Source organism: Pyrgilauda ruficollis, unplaced genomic scaffold (genome assembly GCF_017590135.1).
Source record: "Pyrgilauda ruficollis isolate IOZ18807 unplaced genomic scaffold, ASM1759013v1 scaffold59, whole genome shotgun sequence".
Lineage (NCBI taxonomy): Eukaryota > Metazoa > Chordata > Aves > Passeriformes > Passeridae > Pyrgilauda > Pyrgilauda ruficollis.
In genome coordinates, this window is record NW_024527599.1 from 1,166,910 (window position 1) to 1,184,788 (window position 17,879).

At 49.7% G+C, this 17,879-nt stretch overlaps 1 protein-coding gene across 1 annotated transcript; it reads left to right on the forward strand.

Annotated features, from left to right (window-relative positions):
- The first annotated feature begins 1,320 nt into the window (after positions 1-1,320).
- Positions 1,321-17,154, forward strand: HEATR6 (HEAT repeat containing 6). The gene is made up of 20 exons (XM_041482802.1): positions 1,321-1,492; positions 2,506-2,613; positions 2,967-3,107; positions 4,202-4,317; positions 4,676-4,790; positions 5,012-5,113; positions 5,492-5,629; positions 6,494-6,765; positions 7,050-7,227; positions 7,503-7,709; positions 8,329-8,428; positions 8,614-8,960; positions 9,801-9,923; positions 10,419-10,505; positions 11,263-11,397; positions 12,598-12,720; positions 13,745-13,869; positions 15,072-15,168; positions 15,524-15,728; positions 16,168-17,154. The coding sequence occupies exons 3-20, from the start codon at positions 2,970-2,972 to the stop codon at positions 16,713-16,715; spliced, it is 3,156 nt and encodes a 1,051-aa protein (XP_041338736.1). The 5' UTR covers positions 1,321-1,492; positions 2,506-2,613; positions 2,967-2,969; the 3' UTR covers positions 16,716-17,154.
- The last annotated feature ends 725 nt before the right edge of the window (positions 17,155-17,879 follow it).

The window sequence follows — 17,879 nt, forward strand, 5'->3', positions numbered from 1 at the left end:
AATAATAAATCACAAAATAAAATGGTGACAAAAGAAACAAAACTGAAGAAGGTCCCTGAGTGTGAGTTTGGTAGGAATTTATGCAGAATAGAGAAGATGGGGAGGCAACACTGATGTTCCTGGGTTTGAAATCTCAAAACAATAATGAAGGAGGCCACATCTCAGAGCACTCACAGGATCTCAAGCAGCTGCTCTCCCTGGAGCAATGTCCGGGCTGGGCTGGCACAGAGCTCTCTCAAATCTCTCAGGACTCTGATGATCCTTGTGGGTCCCTTCCAACACAGGATATTCTGTCATTCTGTGAAAATCATCCCTGCACAACAATAGCGTGCCTGGGGCTGTCTCTGCGCTGTGTTTGCCTGTGCCTGCCTCAGAGGCCTTTAGGGACTGTGAGGAACAAACAGCACAGGACAAATGGAACGATAAAGGGAAGGAGCAGAGCAATTACCCGGAACCAGCCAGCCCCAGGCACAGAAGGACACCAAGGCCACGGCACTGGTGGCACAGAACGTACTTACTTACTCAAGGTGGTCAGTGTGATAAGGAAATGGAAGGAGGGTAAACCAAAGGAAAGGCTTTGCCTGGATGTGACATGGAAAGCAGCATGTCCTGCCCTGGAGCCCTCCTGCTCCTTCCCAGGTGATGTGGGTCCAGTGTTGGAGCGAGGGAGGAGCACTGGGCTGAGCCCCGTTGGAGTCAATGTCCCCATCACCCACGGCTTTCCAGGCCTTGGCTGCTCCCCGTGATCCTGTTCACAGGGCATGGTGGGAGCCCAGCTGCTCATTTGATGTTCCCCATCAGCGAGATGTCAATGCAGACGCCATCCCCTGAAGGGGAGCGGTCCCAGTGTCCCCAGTGGTGGCAGAACCTTCTGAGTGGCCTGGGTACGGTCAGAGCTGGGACAGGGCTATGGCACGGGAGCAGCCTCTCACAGCCTGATTTTGGCTTACACCCCTCACAGCCTTCACCAGGAGAGGTTCAGATTGGACACCGGCAACATTTCTGCACGGAACACGCTGTCCACCCTGCCACAGGCGGAGTCCCCATCCCTGGGGGGATTTAAAAGCCGCGTGGATGTGGCACTCGGGGACACGGGTCAGTGACACCTTGGCAGCGCCGGGTTGCTCTCCAGGGGCTGTCCCACCCTGGGTGACCCTGCGGTGGCACACTGTTGTCCCCGCAGCCCCGGGCTGTCCCACAGCGGGCGGGCACCGCCACCTGCCGCGGGCCCTGCCCGGCCCTGCCCGGCCCTCAGCGCCGCCGGGCCGCCGTAGCCGCGGCCGCCCCGGAAGGGCTCCGGTTGCCATAGCGGCGGGGGGCGGCGGAGCCGGCGGAGCCGGGCCCGGCCGGGTCGCTGCGGCGCTGCCTGGCTCGGCTGGGCGCGCTGCGGGCCCGGCCCGACGGCGGCCGCCGCACGGAGCTGCACCTGCTCTTCGACCAGCTCATCTCGGAGAGCTGCGGGCCCGAGCCCGCGGCCGCGCCCGGCCCGCAGGTACCGTGGGATGGGGCACGGGCACCGGGGCTGTGTCCCGGCGGGGAGGAGGAGGAGGCCGCGGTCGTGTGGGAGCGCACGTGTGGCGGGGCTGCGCGGCGGCCGCTGTGGGCACGGCGTGGTGCGGCTGTGCCCCGCTCTGCCCAGCCCTGTATCCAGCCCTGCTGTGCCCAGCCCTGTGCCCCGCTGTGTCCAGCCCTGTGTCCCACTGTGCCCAGCCCTGTGCCCCGCTCTGCCCTGCCCTGTGCCCAGCCCTGCTGTGCCCAGCCTCGTGCCCCCTGTGCCCAGCCTTGTGCCCAGCCCCGTGCCCCGCTGTGCCCAGCCCTGTGCCCAGCCTTGTGCCCCCTGTGCCCAGCCCTGTGCCCCCTGTGCCCAGCCCCGTGCCCCCCTGTGCCCAGCCCCGTGCCCCCTGTGCCCAGCCCTGTGCCCTGCCCTGTACCCAATCCCGTGCCCTGCTGTGCCCCCTGTGCCCAGCCCTGTTCCCAGCCCTGTGCCCAGCCCTGTACCCAATCCCGTGCCCTGCTGTGCCCCCTGTGCCCAGCCCCGTGCCCCCTGTTCCCAGCCCGTGCCCCGCTGTGCCCCGGGGGTTCCAGCCCTCGTTCCCTGCTGCAGGCGGGATGTTCCCTCTGCCCACCTTCCCTTCCCGGCTCCTCGGTGCCTCTGAGCTCTGCTGCCCGGGTGGAGATGTGGGTGACACCAGTGGGTGGGACTCGGCAATTTTCATGGTCTGATGTTGGAAAAATAGTAATTTTTTAAGCCTTAAAGCAAGCCCTTCAAAGCTGAGCACTCTAGATGAGCAGCGTGGATGCTGCTCCATTGGCGACACACAGTGCTTCATTATTACACTGGTTTGTCTTCATTTTATTTCCAAAGCAGGCTTACTTTGCACTTTGGAATTAATTGATTTTTGGACAGTACTCTTCTGTTCCTTGATTTAACTTGGTATATTTTTCTTGAGCCATTATTGGTGTCTTTGTAGTCCCTAAATAATAAACTGAGGATTTCTCTTCCAGGATGTTTGTGCTGTGCTTGTCCAAGCCTGTCAGTTGGTTCCCCTTGATCAGGAACATCTTGTCAGCAAATTCTGTCAGCTTATCCATCACTTACTCAACAGATATCAGGTAGGAAGAGTTTGGTCATGTCCCTCAATAAGCCAGTGGAACTCTGTCTTCTTCCAGGGCTGTGGAGCCAACCTTCAGGCAGAGTTTCTTGGATTTTCACTGTATTACTTATTTTTGGGTAGCTGAGGCTGTGATCTGGTTTTAGTGTGGTTCCTCATAAAACCACCTCTCAGTCAGAAGTTATTCACTGTGGGAAATAATCTTGGTTTTAGGACACTTGTACAGATTTATCCATTTCTGGTGTCAGATGTGATTTTAAGAGCCAGATCCCCGAACCTCTGACCAGTTTCTCAGGGTTTATTGACTGCAGCAGTACAAGATGATGCTTGTCTTGACCTTTTCTGTTATGACAGGTGATGGTTGATGAGCAGAGCTTGAATTTCCTTCTCTCCTACTGCATCTCTGCTCTGAGGCAGTGCAGCTCCTGGACACATGTTGAAATTCTGCAAGCCTTAGCAGCTCTTGTTTACAATAATGGGCCAAAGTGTCAGAAGGTGAGTTTACAAACAGAGAGAAAGTAACAACAAAAGTATTTGCACCACTGTTTGTACTTTATTTTTTCCTGAGAGAAAGAATAAAAAAGTTCTCAAATCATGTTACCTTTCATGCTAAGATCAGATCCCATTTAAACAGTGGCTGATATTTATGGGAAAATTGAATTTCAGTTGTATTTATTAATAATTATTATTCCCATGTGGAATACTCTGTACCTGCAGGCTGCAGCTGTTGGGTTCACCATTAAACAAGGGCACAGGCTTAGCCTGCAGACCAACCACCCTGTGCCTCAGGCAGGAGGACCACGGGGAGCTTGAAATGACACATAACTCCCCAGGCAGGCTCCACTGAGGATGCTGAAATCCATCCTGTAACCAGATCAGGGCTTTTGCTCCGTGCCACTTCAAAGCAGAGGCTCTCGGGTATCAATCCTGTGTGAAGCTCCTTGTTGCTGCAGCTGACAGTGTTTGAAAAGCTGAATCCTCCTGCTGTCAGCAGCTCGTGGCAGCTTGCAAAGCAGTCTCTGCTGTTGGGCTGAGCATGGGGTGGTGATGCTCACAGTTTGGGAGCTGCCAGCTTGTGTGGGCTTGGAGCCCATGGAGTGGCAGCAGTTTGGTGCAGCAGTTGTTCCTAGCTTAGCTTCTTGTCTGGGAAGAGAGCATAAACTGGGACTCAGCAGAACTGTGCTCAACTCTGTCCTTTCTTAATGCAAAATGAGAGGACTTAAGGTTTTCGTGCTGTTTGTTACAAACATAAATCTGTCTCTAGAATCTGAAATTGCAGCTGAGAGTTTTTAGGTTTGTTTTACTTCTCATTATCATGCTTCCATTTTTGATTCGTAATGAATTAAATCAATTTCACTAAGTCAGGTCTGCTCTGCCCGTGATGGTTACCAGTGGGTGACCTCTCCTTGTCCTTGTCCCAGCCCATGACCCTTTCCTTATATTTTCTCTCCCCTGCCCATCTGAGGAGCAGTTTTGGTGGGTACCTGGTGTCCAGCCAGGCTCCAGCCACCTCCCGTGATTATCCCCCAAACACAGACCCAGTGAGGGATGATCACTGACCCCTGATGGCTTTGGTGCTTTGTTTTCAGTACCTCCCAGAGCTGCTGGGCAAGGCTGGGCTCCTGCTGCAGTTCAGTGACCCTGCCCAGCCCGACGTGGAGCTCAGGAGGGCAGCCGTGCGCAGCATGGCCAACCTGTGTCTCAGGTGTGTGCAGCCCTTTCCAGGTGGGTTACAAAGTGTGCATCTGCCAGCACAGGGCCAGCAAGGTGTAGGTGCATGAATGTGAAATGCAGAGCTTTATCTGTGTATAAACCCTTAATCTCTCAGTCTTCCAGAAATAATGTTACAGGGGTTAGTTTGGGGAGGAAAAGAAAAGCTTTGTGCTGTCTGGTTTTTTGTGCAGAAGGTTTCCTGTGTGGTAGAGCTGGCCCCTTTCCATCAGCCTTCCATCCATCTGGGGCTCTGCAGGCTAACAGGGGGCTTGGGTGAGACTTTGTGTAACTTTATGAACCTGTGGACAGAATGTAAACCAACCCTGTGCCTCCTCCTGCTCTAATTTTAGTGTCCCTGGGCAGCCATACCTGGATGAATCCTACAGAATTGTCTGTTTTCAAACTTTCCTAAGTGTTCTGCAGTCTTCAAAAACCACTGATGTGGATGACATCACTTTTTGCATGGTAAGTGTGAGTCTAATTGTCTAAAATACTCTAATTAGGAGGTTGTGCTGCTGGGATATATAGCATTTGGAATGTTGTCAATTAAAATTTTGCTTTAATAGCCCATAATTTATCATATTACTGTCCCAGTTGAACAAAACTGTAATTGCCTAGAAACTTTCTTGAAAGATGTGAACCTGCAGCATTTTGGGAAGGAAAAGTAAGTAATTCTTTATTTTCAGTTACTGCAAAGTGCACTGAAAGGTGTCCAGTCACTTCTCAATGGTGGGAAGATGAAACTGATGCAAACTGACCAAATTGGAGCTCTTCTGGCAGTGTTAAAGGTAAATCCTTAAATCCACCTGGAGGAAGAGGCAGCCACTGGGAGGATCCAGGACTGTTAAGTGGGAAACAATAGGAGATGAGCAAGAGGGAGCAGAGAAGCCTGAGCATGAGGGGAAATGGAGTGAGATATTAAAGAAAAATATATTGAGTTTCTCTCACTGCACCTCCCACTGCAGAATGTGAGAAGAAGAGGTGGAAGATGGGGTTTTTTGACCTGCTTGAAATCCTTATACATGTAGATGGATTTCAGATGTTGCATAGCCTTACATATGTGAGAGGCAAGGCCTGGGGGAAGGAGCACAGCTGAAAATGGGTGAATTCAGTAAATCTGTGCATGAGAAAGGGACAGAACTCTAACCTTTGTGTTCCTGTTGCAGAAATGCATGTTCCATGGGCTGCCAGGACTGAGCATAGAGGTGCCCACAGTGCTGTACCCTGCTCCTTTACCTCAGTATGATAAAAGGTCTCCTGTCAAGCAGGAGCAGTCAGAACCAGCCACCTCTAAGCAGGCAGGGGTAAGCTGGGCTGCTCCTGATCCTGCAGCCTGTTTGTTGTGTTGTGTCTTTCCTGTCACGGTCTTGGTGGCTCTTCACGTCCTGAGCATCTGCAACATTTAATTCTTTGCTTCAAAGGTGATGATTATAAATTCTGCACTGAGTAAAATTGCTTTGGGAGCTCAGGTGACAGGAACAAATGGCTCTGCAGGGCTTGGCTTTCCTCAGTTAAGCTCTGTGTAACAATTACTCATCCAGAGCCAAGAATTCCTGGCCTGCAGGCACGGGATTGATACGTGCAAACTCGCCAAAGCTTTTGATTTTATAAGTCACGTTTTCTCTCCTAACACTTGCACAATTGTTTGACTCTTTCTTAGGGAAGTCAAGTTCATTTAAGACTGATTTCTTGCCTCATCTGTTCTGCTCAATCCTTCTACAGGTTATTTTTTAACGTGTAAATACTTTGGATTACTGATTATCTGAAAGACATTAGAGAAAATAGGGTTATCTAGTCATGTTGACTTGTTTTTATTTAGGTGCTGAAAAGGAAGGTTAGTTAGTGTTATCTACTGTAAATCTGTAAAAATACAGAAGTATTTGGTGCTGTTCTTTAATCACTTTTGTGTGAAATATGATTTTTACCTGAAAGTTTCCTTGGATATATTTTGCTTTACTGATGAAGAAACCAAAGATTAGTTTTTGAGGCTATTCAGTTATAAACTGTTTACTTAGGTATTACTGAAATTTTGTGCCTGCTGCTACTAATAAGCAGAATTTAAAATCTCAGATACTAAAGAGTGACTGTGTGTAGAGTATTGCAGAGACATGTATTGCATTTAAGTATTCATTAAGCACTGACTAAGAAAAATCAATTTTTTGTCTTAGAGCCGAAGAAAGAAGTGCAAAGGGAAACAGAAGAAGGGAGAGTTGGGGGAAGAAGGAAGAGAAGATTCAGGGCATGCAGGCAACGAGTCGGTGCTGGGAGCAGACATGCTGAAATTGCACTTGGGAGATGTGCAGAGCAGCCCTGGGCTGGAGCCTCGTGTGTCAGATGTGTGTGCTGGGAAGGACCCCCCGAGCTCCCAGCCCTGGAAACGCTTCAGCAGCAGCGAGTCGGAGTACTCTGACACAGAAGGGGGCATCCAGAGCAAAGTGAGGTGACTGCTGTGCACAGAAACACATGGCATCCACAGAACCCTTCCACACTGTCCTTTGTTCTTGGTCAGAGCTGCTGAGGGAATCGCTTTCCCTTCTGATTCATGAGATGGTGTGAGAAAATTGGAGGGCAATAATTTGTGTTGGTTTGGGAGTAAATTCATTCTTCCTCTTCCTGTTCTTGGTCTAAAAGATTTCCTCTCACAGCCAGCCACTAATACATGAAAGAGGTGGAGTCCATCCCATGTCCCTGGTGTTTTCATTAATCTTTTTGTTTGTGTTTAAGGTCTTACCAAGCCAATGTTCGCCAAGGGGCTCTGGCCTGTTTCCTCTCCACTATAAAGTCAATAGAAAAGAGAGTTCTTTATGGCTACTGGTCAGCATTTGTTCCTGATGCCCCTGGTATTGGCAGCCCCCAGTCTGTGTCCCTGATGACTATTGCTCTGAAGGACCCTTCTCCAAAGGTGAGGCACTTCTGAGTACAAAAATTATTGTTTCCCCCCATTAATCTTAGGAGTTGTCTTCTCTGGCCTTCAGTAAGTATTTGGCTACTGCCCAAGAACTAAATAGGAAGCATTGGCTAAGGAAACAAAGGATTGGTTCTGTATTGCCTAAAGTAAGGCAAAAAAGATAGTTGTAGTTGAATTTTCTCTTTCTACAGAGGATTTCATATATTTTAAAATTCTCCACCTGCTTAAAGGAGCTATTAAAAGGTATCACAAATGTTTTATCATTTCAGACACGTGCCTGTGCCCTTCAAGTCCTCTCAGCCTTCCTGGAAGGTTCTAAGCAGTTCCTGTCTGTGGCTGAAGATGCCAATGACCACAAGAGAGCTTTCACTCCCTTCTCTGTCACCATGGCTTCCAGCATCCGGGAGCTGCACCGCTGCCTGCTGCTGGCCCTGGTGGCAGAGTCCTCCTCTCAGACACTGACACAAATAGTCAAGGTACCTGCCCTGCAGACATGCTCCCACTGCTCTCTGGATTATGTCCTGAAGAAGGGTTGCACAGAGTTGCTGTTGAGGAGCGAGGTGGTGGTGGTGACAAACAGATCTTTGTCATCTCACAAGAGTTCACTGAGTCGTCCTACAGAATCATGGAATCACAGAATGGTTTGGGTTGGAAGGGACCTTAAAGATCACTCTGTTTCAATCCCCTGCTGTGGACAGGGACACCTTCCATTAGACCGGGTTCCTCAGAATTCCATTAATAATCCTGGGGTTTCTTTTTCATTTCTCTTTTTTCTGCACTTTTTTAGTCTTTTCAGAGCTGAATGAACATATAAAATGGTTCTGAAGACTCACATTGACTTTAAAACTGGAATCCAAATTGACAAATCCTTCCATAGACTATCAAAATTCCTTGGTCTTTGTGCCACCTCACAGTAGTTAAATCCTTGTTCTTTGGAACCAAGTTTGTATCCAGTGTTCACACAGCAGATAATTGGGGTGGTTTTTTTCAGGTGCCCTCAGATAATGAGCTGCCTGAGTGACCTAAATTACAAATGTAAAAACAGACCTGCTGGAGGCCAGGCTGACATTGTAACAGCACCTTTCTCTGTTTCAGTGCCTTGCAAACTTGGTTTCCAATGCACCCTACAGCAGATTGAAACCAGGGCTGCTTACCAGGGTGTGGAACCAGATCAAGCCCTACATCTCTCACAAAGGTTTGCATTCTCTCTGCTCTGTTCCTCCCCTCCTCTGTGCTCCATAATTCAAAATTTATTAGCAGTGGATGGTTATGGGTTATGTGTGTGTGAAAACTGCTGAGGGAGGATGCTGGCCATCAGTGAGGTTCTAATGGAGTTTTTTTTTTTTCTTCTTCTTGTTCTCCCCCCGTTGTCTCTTACAGATGTCAACGTTCGAGTTTCCAGCCTCACACTCTTGGGGGCAATTGTTTCTGTGCAGGCACCTTTGCCAGAGGTGCAGCTGCTCCTGCAGCAGCCCAGCCCCTCGGGGCCGAGCGGCAGCGGCAGCGCAACCCCTGGCCGTGAGCAGCGGAGGAGAGCAGTGCCCTGGGCAGGGCAGAGCCCTCAGGACAGCCCTGCAGGGAGTGCCCCTCCCGAGCCCTGCTGGCTGCTGAGCCTCTGTGTGTCCCTCATCATCCTGCCCAGGGAGGATTCCTGCTCTGACAGCGACAGCTTCCCGTCCCTGGGCAGCGTCTACGAGCCGTGTCCGCTGCGCCTGGAGGCCCTGCAGGTGGGAGGGCTGCTCTTGGCTCACAGCCAGCTGCCTCCCTCACTTGTGGGTTCCCTTTGCTCCCTGCTTTCTCAGGGAGATGGAGGTCCCTGCTGGTGCAGTGGGGCTGAGCTGCTGTGGCTCAAGGAGGAACGTTTTGATGCGTGGCCGCAGCGTGGCTGTCGCACTGCAAACGTGCTGCAGCAAGTTCATCTCCCTGTCATTTTTTATCTTCTGTGGTTTTTTCAATATTATCTGGGGGTGTGTGCTGGCAGACTGTGAGTCTTGCCCGTGCAAACTCCTCCATACAGAATCCAAATTCAAGTTTTGGTGGAAAACAGTGGGGAAGAGCCCTGCAGTCAGAGAACAGTGTGCAAGGAGCTGTGGAGTGACTCAGGGAGTACCTGTGGATGCTGAGGCTTGGCTTTGTTTTTATTCATGTAGCCACAGCAAAGGGTAAGATTTTGTAACATGCATCCCAAGAAGTCTCACTCTTTTTCTGGAACAGTAAATATTTGTTAAATCCAGCTTTAGAGAAGGCAGCAGCAGTGCTACAGGAGGTACAGAATTTCTGTCTTGCTCTCAGTTTTTTTGGCTACAGAAGCCCTCACACTAAATAATTCATGGCCTTGCTACCTGATAGTGCTTCTGTGGCTCTTCTTTGAACAATATAATGGAACAGGGAGGCTTTTAATCAGCTCTAGTATTTCAGAAGTTGTGCTGCAAGGTGTATCTGTTACATCAGAGCTCAGTACGTGGTGCCAGGGTTGATTAGCCCATTAACATCATTTCAGTGTGTAGTTGGGGTATTTTGGGTAAACAGAAGAAATGCTGAGTGGGATTTTTTTTGTCTGTGTTTAGGTGTTGGCTCTTCTTGTGAAAGGTTATTTCCCTATGGCTCAGAGCTATTTCCTGGGACTTGGAGAAGTGGCTTGCAGATGCATGGAAGAAATGGATCCATCCATTCAGCTTCATGGAGCCAAAGTAAGAGCAGGAGGCATGTCAATATTGTTTTACCAACAGTTCTATCAGTCTGTGTGCTTTGCAAATGCACATGAGTGGTGCTGAATATTCAGAGCATCTGTGAGTGTGATGCAGAAATGCAGTACCCTGACACTTTGAGAAATGCACCTTCAGCTTCCAGTCTTGAAGTCTCAGCAGAATTTCATTGCTCTGCTGAGTCACCAGGAAGCTTGGGAAGTGCAAGGACCACAGCACTGGTGCTTCCCTGGCTGTGGCAGGGCCTGGACTCTGTGACCCAGAGATTTCCTCTTTGTGCAGTAGTTTGTTATGCTGTTCTTGCTGGACTTTATGTAGGAAAGGCTTTTCCTCTAATTCCAGTGCTAGCAGGGACAGAACAGCCCAAACCACTACTGAACCTTTTATTTCTTTTCCCTGGGTGAGTAGATACAGGTTCTGTAGCTCCATGGTCCTTGAGTCACCCCTGATGAAAACCCCCTTGCTTTTTGTTCTCTGTAGCTTCTGGAGGAGCTGGGCACGGGTGTCCTGCAGCAGCACAAACCTGACTCCCCCACTGCCCCCGAGCAGAGGGTGCCTGTCAGCCTGGTGAGTGTGAGATTCCTCTGACTGAGCTCCTTCCCTGCCCTCTGCACAGTCCCTGGCACAGACACAGACAAATCATTGCAGGGAGGCAGGAAGGGACCCAGACTGCAGCTTTATGGATGCCACTATGGGCAGTTTCTGGAGCCTTCTGCAGTCACTTGGCACATTGTGGACAGATGTGTTGGGGTTTATTTGTTACATGATGTTAACCCTGTGTCTTTGCCTCTCCTCTTCCCAACTCTTGCAGCCTGCTGTATCTCAGGGAGCTGGATGAACAGCACTGATTTTGTGTGTGTCATTACTGCTGCATAAAACTTTGAGAATTCTGGTGAATTTGCATTGTTAAAGAGCCAGCCTGCATTTTCTGGCTGGTCACAAGTGCAGAGAGAATGCACCACAAAATAAATGAATTTAGAAAAATTCATTAGCTGTTTGTTGGCTAAGTTTGCAGAAGCTGAGTTATATAGGGCTGTTTAAGTCTTCCTTCTGTGAACAGAAGACAAGCTTAAAAATTTCTTTGGCTCATGCTAAGTTTTGAGCCTACAAGACAGGAAATGTGTTCAGTAGCATCAGGTTCCTGTTATTTGCTGTGAATATAAATTGTCAGGCAAATGAAAACACTCAGCTGTGTGGCTTCAGGAGTGGGATTGCAACTCTATTTAATGCAGCTTAAATTTCAGTATATGATGATCATCTTTAAGACAATAAGTTAGGCTTAATTGCTGAGTTTAAAAGATAAACCTGGCTGCTTCTCCTGCAGGTTGTGACCTTCTGGACCATGATGTTAAATGGCCCCTTACCTGGCACCCTGCAGAACTCCCCCCATGCCACTCTGCAGACAAGTGCCTGTGATGCCCTGTCCTCTATCTTACCAGAGGCTTTCAGCCTCCTGCAGGTAGGAGAACACACCTTTAAATGTGGTGGTTTTACCTTTGGGGCTTTGTCCTTGTCCACCAGGTTACAGTATTGTAAAGCCTTTTAAAATTTGCCAGGGGAAAGTAAAGAAACCTTCCCATTTTTTTTTTTCTCCTTCTGAGCATTGTGACTGTTGAAGGCTGGAAAGGGCAATGTTGGAGTAATTAGCCTGTCAGAACAATTAAACTGTGGGTCACAGCAGCTGTTTGGCCCTGCCATGAATACCCAGCCTTGGCAATGATGCACAGGAGATGGGGGACAAGAATTTCATGGCATGAGGGAGGGCTGAGGGATTGTTATTCTGCTGATTAATCCCTGAAGAGCTAGCTGAGCCAATAGCCAGGGCCTGATGTTGTGCACCCATTTGCATGTGTGTTTTTTTTCCCTTTGCAACACAAAATATGCTTTTAAACATGAAAGCCTTGGCAGTGGATCCCCCCTGCATTGTGCAGCTCCTTCTGTGTCACTGTGCCCTTGCTGGGGAGTGCTCTGCCAGATCTCATTTGCCCAGGAATTGCTGGTCCAGCAGTATCTCTGGAATTCTCCAAGCACAGCATGTACTTCATCCCCGTGTACTTTGATCCCATCCCCTCTCCTGTGCCTGTGGCCAAGTGGGGTCAAGTCAGTGCCCACTCTGACCTTCTGTCATGGGCTGGTGAACTGGCAACCTGGCCAGGCTGAGCTCACCCTGTCCTGGTTAACGAGGGGCACAGAGGAGGGCAGGCAAGAGCAGCCCATCCTCTGGGTTAGCTCTGATGGGCCGTGCCTCCAGCTTTGGATGAGAGCTCAGACTCTGATTTCCTTCTTGGTCTTACCTAACAGCAGAGATCCTGTGTGCTGGAAGCTTTCCTGTTTCCTGGGTGGGCTCCTGAAACACTCCTCAATTCACTTTATCTACAGCATGCTCTGAGTGGGAGCTCCTTCAGGTGTTTAGAGAATTTGTGTGTCCCTGTGGGAATCAGGGAATCAGAGCTCTGCTCAGCCCCTGCTGCCACTGCTGCTCCTTTTTCAGGGTGACCAGCAGCTCCTGTGTGTCACCTTGCTCCTTTTTCAGGGTGACCAGCAGCTCCTGTGTGTCACCTTGCTCCTTTTTCAGGGTGACCAGCAGATCTTGTGTGTCACCTTGCTCCTTTTTCAGGGTGACCAGCAGCTCCTGTGTGTCCCCTTGCTCCTTTTTCAGGGTGACCAGCAGATCCTGTGTGTCACCTTGCTGCTTGGCCTGAACCACAGTGAGAACCCCCTGGTGAAAGCTGCTGCTGCCCGTGCCCTGGGAGTCTACATCCTCTTCCCGTGCCTCAGGCAGGTCAGAGCCAGCCCATTCCTTCTTCTGAGCCATTCTGTGATGAGCCATAACATGTGGGACATGGATTTGTTTGCAGTTAATTCAGTTTACTTGACTTCTAGTGTATTTATACTTTTCCTTACTGGCTCCAGACCTGCTCTTGCCTTTGAGAGCAGAATCAGTGCAGCTTTAAGGGAGGTGCAGCAGAAGAGAGAGGGAAAGGAGAGAGGTCAGGATCTTCCCAGGCTCTCAGGGATGGCAGCTGGAGTGGGTAGGTTGGCACAGAGGAGCTGCAGGAGGGGAGGGGGAGCTGGGATGAAGGGAACAGCTCTGCAGTGCTCTGGGGAGTTTGGTGTTGGACTCCATCCTTGAGGACTTTTCCAGCCTCCAGGATTCTATGATTCTAACAAGTTTTTAATGTGAAGCCTTCAGTTTTGCTTAAAACTAAGAAATAAAGCTTATTTGGAGGAAAAAAAATAATTTTTTCTACAAAATATCATCTTAGCTTGGCTGAGCTGGAAGATTAGTTTTTATAATGTAACCTTTAAGTGAATGATTTTAATAAAAAAATATGCAGTAGCTGATTTGGGAGTTTAATTCCAAAATATTTTGAAAGAAAATCCTTTACCATAGGCACATGTAATGTGCCATAGAAGAGAAGATTAGACAGGCAGCTCAACAGGGAGTTTGGAGAAGCAATTAGTTTAAGAGTGGGATTTGATGGGTATAAGGTTGGCAGTCCATGTAATTATGTTAAAATCCAAAGTAACTAAATCACCAATGGAATTAAATAATCCATAGAAGCTTTTCAGCAACAGCTACCCCAGAGTGGTGGGTTGGTCAGCATTCAGGCTTGGCCTGTTAATTAAAAGTCAGGCAAAGCTGCAGACAGCACCCTGAGCTCATTAGAAGGTGTCACCTAGAAAAGTAAATGAACAGAGCTGGTCTCTCCCTTATTTTCCCTGGAAAAAGCAGAGTGTGTTTCTAAGAAAATCACCTGTGTTTTGAGATCTGTGTGACTCTGCAGCAGTTTTTGCTTTGACAGGATGTGATGTTTGTGGCAGACACAGCAAATGCCATCCTGGATTCCCTCCATGACAAGTCTCCCAACGTCCGTGCCAAGGCAGCCTGGTCCCTGGGCAACCTGACAGACACCCTGATCATCAACATGTATGTGACACAGACACCCTGACCATCAACATGTGTGTGACACAGACACCCTGATCATCAGCATGTGTGTGACACAGACACCCTGATCATCAGCATGTGTGTGACACAGACACCCTGATCATCAACATGTGTGTGACACAGACACCCTGATCATCAGCATGTGTGTGACACAGACACCCTGATCATCCACATGTATGTGACACAGCCTTCCTGCCCCTGTCCCAGGGGTCACACAGGCCAGGCTTGGGGTCTGCAAGAGGGCACAGCTTCAGGCTGTGCCAGGAGAGCTCCAGGGTGGACCCCAGGAGGGATTTGCCATGGAAAGGGTGCTCAGGCACTGGGAGGGGGTGTCCAGGGGGGTTTGGAGTCCCCCATCCCCTCCAAGGAATGGCTGGAGGTGGCACTCAGTGCTCTGGGCTGGGGACAAGGTGGGGATCAGGCACAGCCTGGACTCGATGCTCTGCAAGGGCTTTTCCAACCAAAATGATTCTGTGATCCTTAACATCAAAAAAAAGCTGAATTTTGGCTTGGATCCTTCTTTTTAACCACCCTCTGCCTGTGTGTCTGCCAGTGTGGGACACTGTTTGAGCATCCTGTATCCACCTGGGAACACCTTCCACTATCCCAGCTTGCTCCTAGCCCTGCCCAGCCTGGCCCTGGACATTTCCATTTCCACCCTCACAGGGATCAGGTTTTTTCTTATATTAGCTCAAAACCTACTCAGTTTGAAGCCATTCCCCCTTGTTACTCTGAGGAGATACTCTTTAAAACTTTTCACTTTTCAGTTTTCCATTTCTTGTGTGTTGCTTGGTATAATTACATGGTTCCTTTACTTTCAACATAGCACAAGTAAAATTAATAAATATTTAACCCTTCCTCAAGCCAGAGACTGAGGGAAGCCTAACCTACTGTTACATTTTTAACAGGAAAATAGTTATCATATATTGCTGCTGCAGAATTTCCCCTGAGCAATTCCTTGCCCTCTGTTTTTTATTACAGATTTAACCATTGCTAACCAGCTTTCTTGCATTGATAGTTTGGTTTTAAATTAATAAACGTAGCGGTCACATGCAGAAAGGTCTGCCTTACATATTAGCCCTCTAAAGAGTGAAGGTTGTTCATGGGCCTTTATAAAGGGTGGTGCCACATCTGTGGGGATGGAGCAGCCCAGCTGGGTGTTCACAGAGTGATTCTCCTGCCAGGGAAACCATGGGACCAAGCTTCCAGGAGGAGCTTTCTGATCTGCTGCTGCTGAAATTGCTGCGTTCTGCCACGGAAGCATCCAAGGACAGAGACAAGGTAAGGCTGAGGGGAAGGAGGGTGGGTTGGTGGAGTTAAATCCTGCGTTAAAGACAAAAGGAAAAAGGCAGCAGTTACTTTAGGTCTCTTTGCCCCGGTGCTGGAGGGAGCTGCAGCTCAGATCCTCCCCTGAGGGCTGGTGTTCAGAGTTCCTGGTTTGTCTGAAGTGCAGGGAATTTGGCTGTGCTTCTCAACAGTGCAGGAGTTTTTAGTTTGGTTTGTGGCCATTTGCAGAGAATGATCTTTCTGGTGGCATTTAGGAATGTGTGATTCCATCTGTGCCCCTTGCTGCCTCTGAGCTGAGGCCAACAGCCAAAAACAGCCCAAAAACCGGAGAGGTTTTTGTGTGTTCCAGGTGAAGAGCAACGCTGTCCGTGCCCTCGGGAACGTGCTGCATTTCCTGCAGCCCTGCCACGTGGCCAAGCCCAGGTTCAGGGAGGCCATCGAGGAGTCCCTGCAGGCCCTGGTTGCCACGGTGGGCAGCGAGGCCACCATGAAGGTGCGCTGGAACGCGTGCTACGCGCTGGGCAACGTCTTCAAGAACCCTGCCCTGCCTCTGGGTGAGCCTGCTGCCCTGCCCCGGGCTGGCCCTGCTCTTGTGGGGCTGAGCACATCATCATCTCTGCTGCCACGGGGGTGGAGAAGAAGGGGGGAGGCCAACGGGGCTGAGTGTGGCTGTCACAGCTTTCCCAGGGCTCTTCCCAGAGGAACAGACTCAGCTCCTTCCAGTGCAGGTGTAGCTGCTGTGTTCAGCTGGATCTGTCAGGAAACAGCGTGAGGGTGGGATTATAGGTGTGAATAAATGCCAAATGTCCTCTTGTAAAATTTCAGGAGATTAACTGTTTTAACTAATATTTCATTCCATAACCCCTGATTCTCTCATTTAAACCACAACAAATTCAATAATTGTCAACCCATTAAATATTCAGGAGACATTTATAGTTTTGCATATTTTGACTGATTAAAAAAGGGGTTTTTTTTTTGTTTTCTTTTTTTCAGGAGAGGCTCCTTGGGCCAGGCAAGCTTTCAGTGCCCTTTCCTCCGTAGTCAAGTCCTGCAAGAACTTCAAAGTGCGCATCAAGTCAGCCATGGCCCTGTCCATCCCCAGCCACAGGGAATGCTACGGCTCCACGGAGCAGTTCTGCCAAATCTGGAGTGCCTTGGTGGTGGCCCTGCGGAGGAGCGAGGACACCGAGGACTTCCTGGAGTTCAAGTACAGCTCCAGCCTCAGGACGCAGATCTGCCGGGCCCTGCTGCACCTGCTGCAGCTGGCCAGGAGCACGGACCTGCCCCTCATCGGGGGCAGCCTCCTGGAGCACGGCCAGGCCATCAGACCCTACGTGCTGCAGTACCTGAGCTGCCCGGGGGAGCAGAGCGAGGCAGGAGCGCTCCCGGACCCGGGGGAGAGGGAGAGAGGACTGCAGGGAGCCATCGAGCACCTCAGCAGCATCGAGAGAGAGCTGCAGGGCAAGGCCAGGCTGAGAGTGTCCCTGTACCTGGAGGATGTCCTCACACACCACACCAATGCCTCAGTGACAGAAGCTTGAAGGAAATGCCCATTTCAGTGACCAAATCTTCCACGGGGAGCACAGAGCTGTGTTCCCTCGCACAGGACATCCAGAGGAAAAGTTTCCTGCTGCTGATATTAAGTGTTTTGTTTCAGACTTTATTAATAATGCCTCTAGGACTTCTTTTTTATATTATTACTATTTTTTATTGTTGTGTTTGGGGAACTCTGCCCTCCCTGGAGCTGGTTTGTGCACTTTGCTGTCACAGCGTCGCCACTTGGAAAACAAACACCTTTTCCTCCTCTGTGTGTTTTATAAAGCTGCCTGTTCCCTCAGCTTATCTCAAAGCATTTTGTTCCTATTGCTGCAGGATCCAGAATCGTGTTTGTAAAGCAGGGGGCTGGAAGAATTTTGTTTTTCAGAGCACTGCAAATGTTGTCACTCTTGTGTACCTGCAATAAACCCAAATATGCCAATATTTGAAGAATAGCTGAGAGCAAACAGCCTTTGCCTTTAGCTGTCTGTGTTCCCAGTGCTGTACACCTGGCCTGAGCCTCCTTGCTGCCTCCATTCATCCTTTCTTCCAAAAAAATCAAAATTCCTTCTTTCCAGGTGGATGGCACCGTGCTGCCTAAGCCAGAAAATTCAAAGTAGGTTCTCCAAGGCTGGAATTTTGTCTCTCCAAGCACCTCTGTGGGAGGTGCAGTGGTGTTCTAACAGCACATGGATTAGTTTGTGGTTCTGGAGTTCTGTCCCCTTCCATTCCTTCCTGCTGCTGTTACTTACTGTGTGTTTGCTCTGTGCTTACTCTGCTGATAGCTGGGGGAGTGCTGAGCTCTCTGATGTTGCTGGGGACAAATCAGCACCTCCAGGAATGAGCAGGGCTCTGGGGCTCTCAGAGTTAAGTGCCTGCTGTCCTAACCCTGGGCTGGATGTTTGAACAGAGCTCAGGGCAAGCCCTGCCTGTCGTAAAACTCTGGGGGATACAAAATTCATCTGCTTTGTTCTTCCACCCTCGCCGCTGGTTTCAGCAGGCCTCGAGTGCTGAGAGTATCCAAAACTTCCTGGAGCAATGCAGCCTTTTCCAGGGGATGGAGCCTTTTCCAGGGGATGGATGGATGGATGGATGGATGGATGGATGGATGGATGGATGGATGGATGGATGGATGGAGCCAGTTCTGTGCCAGGGATGTCTCCTGTGTG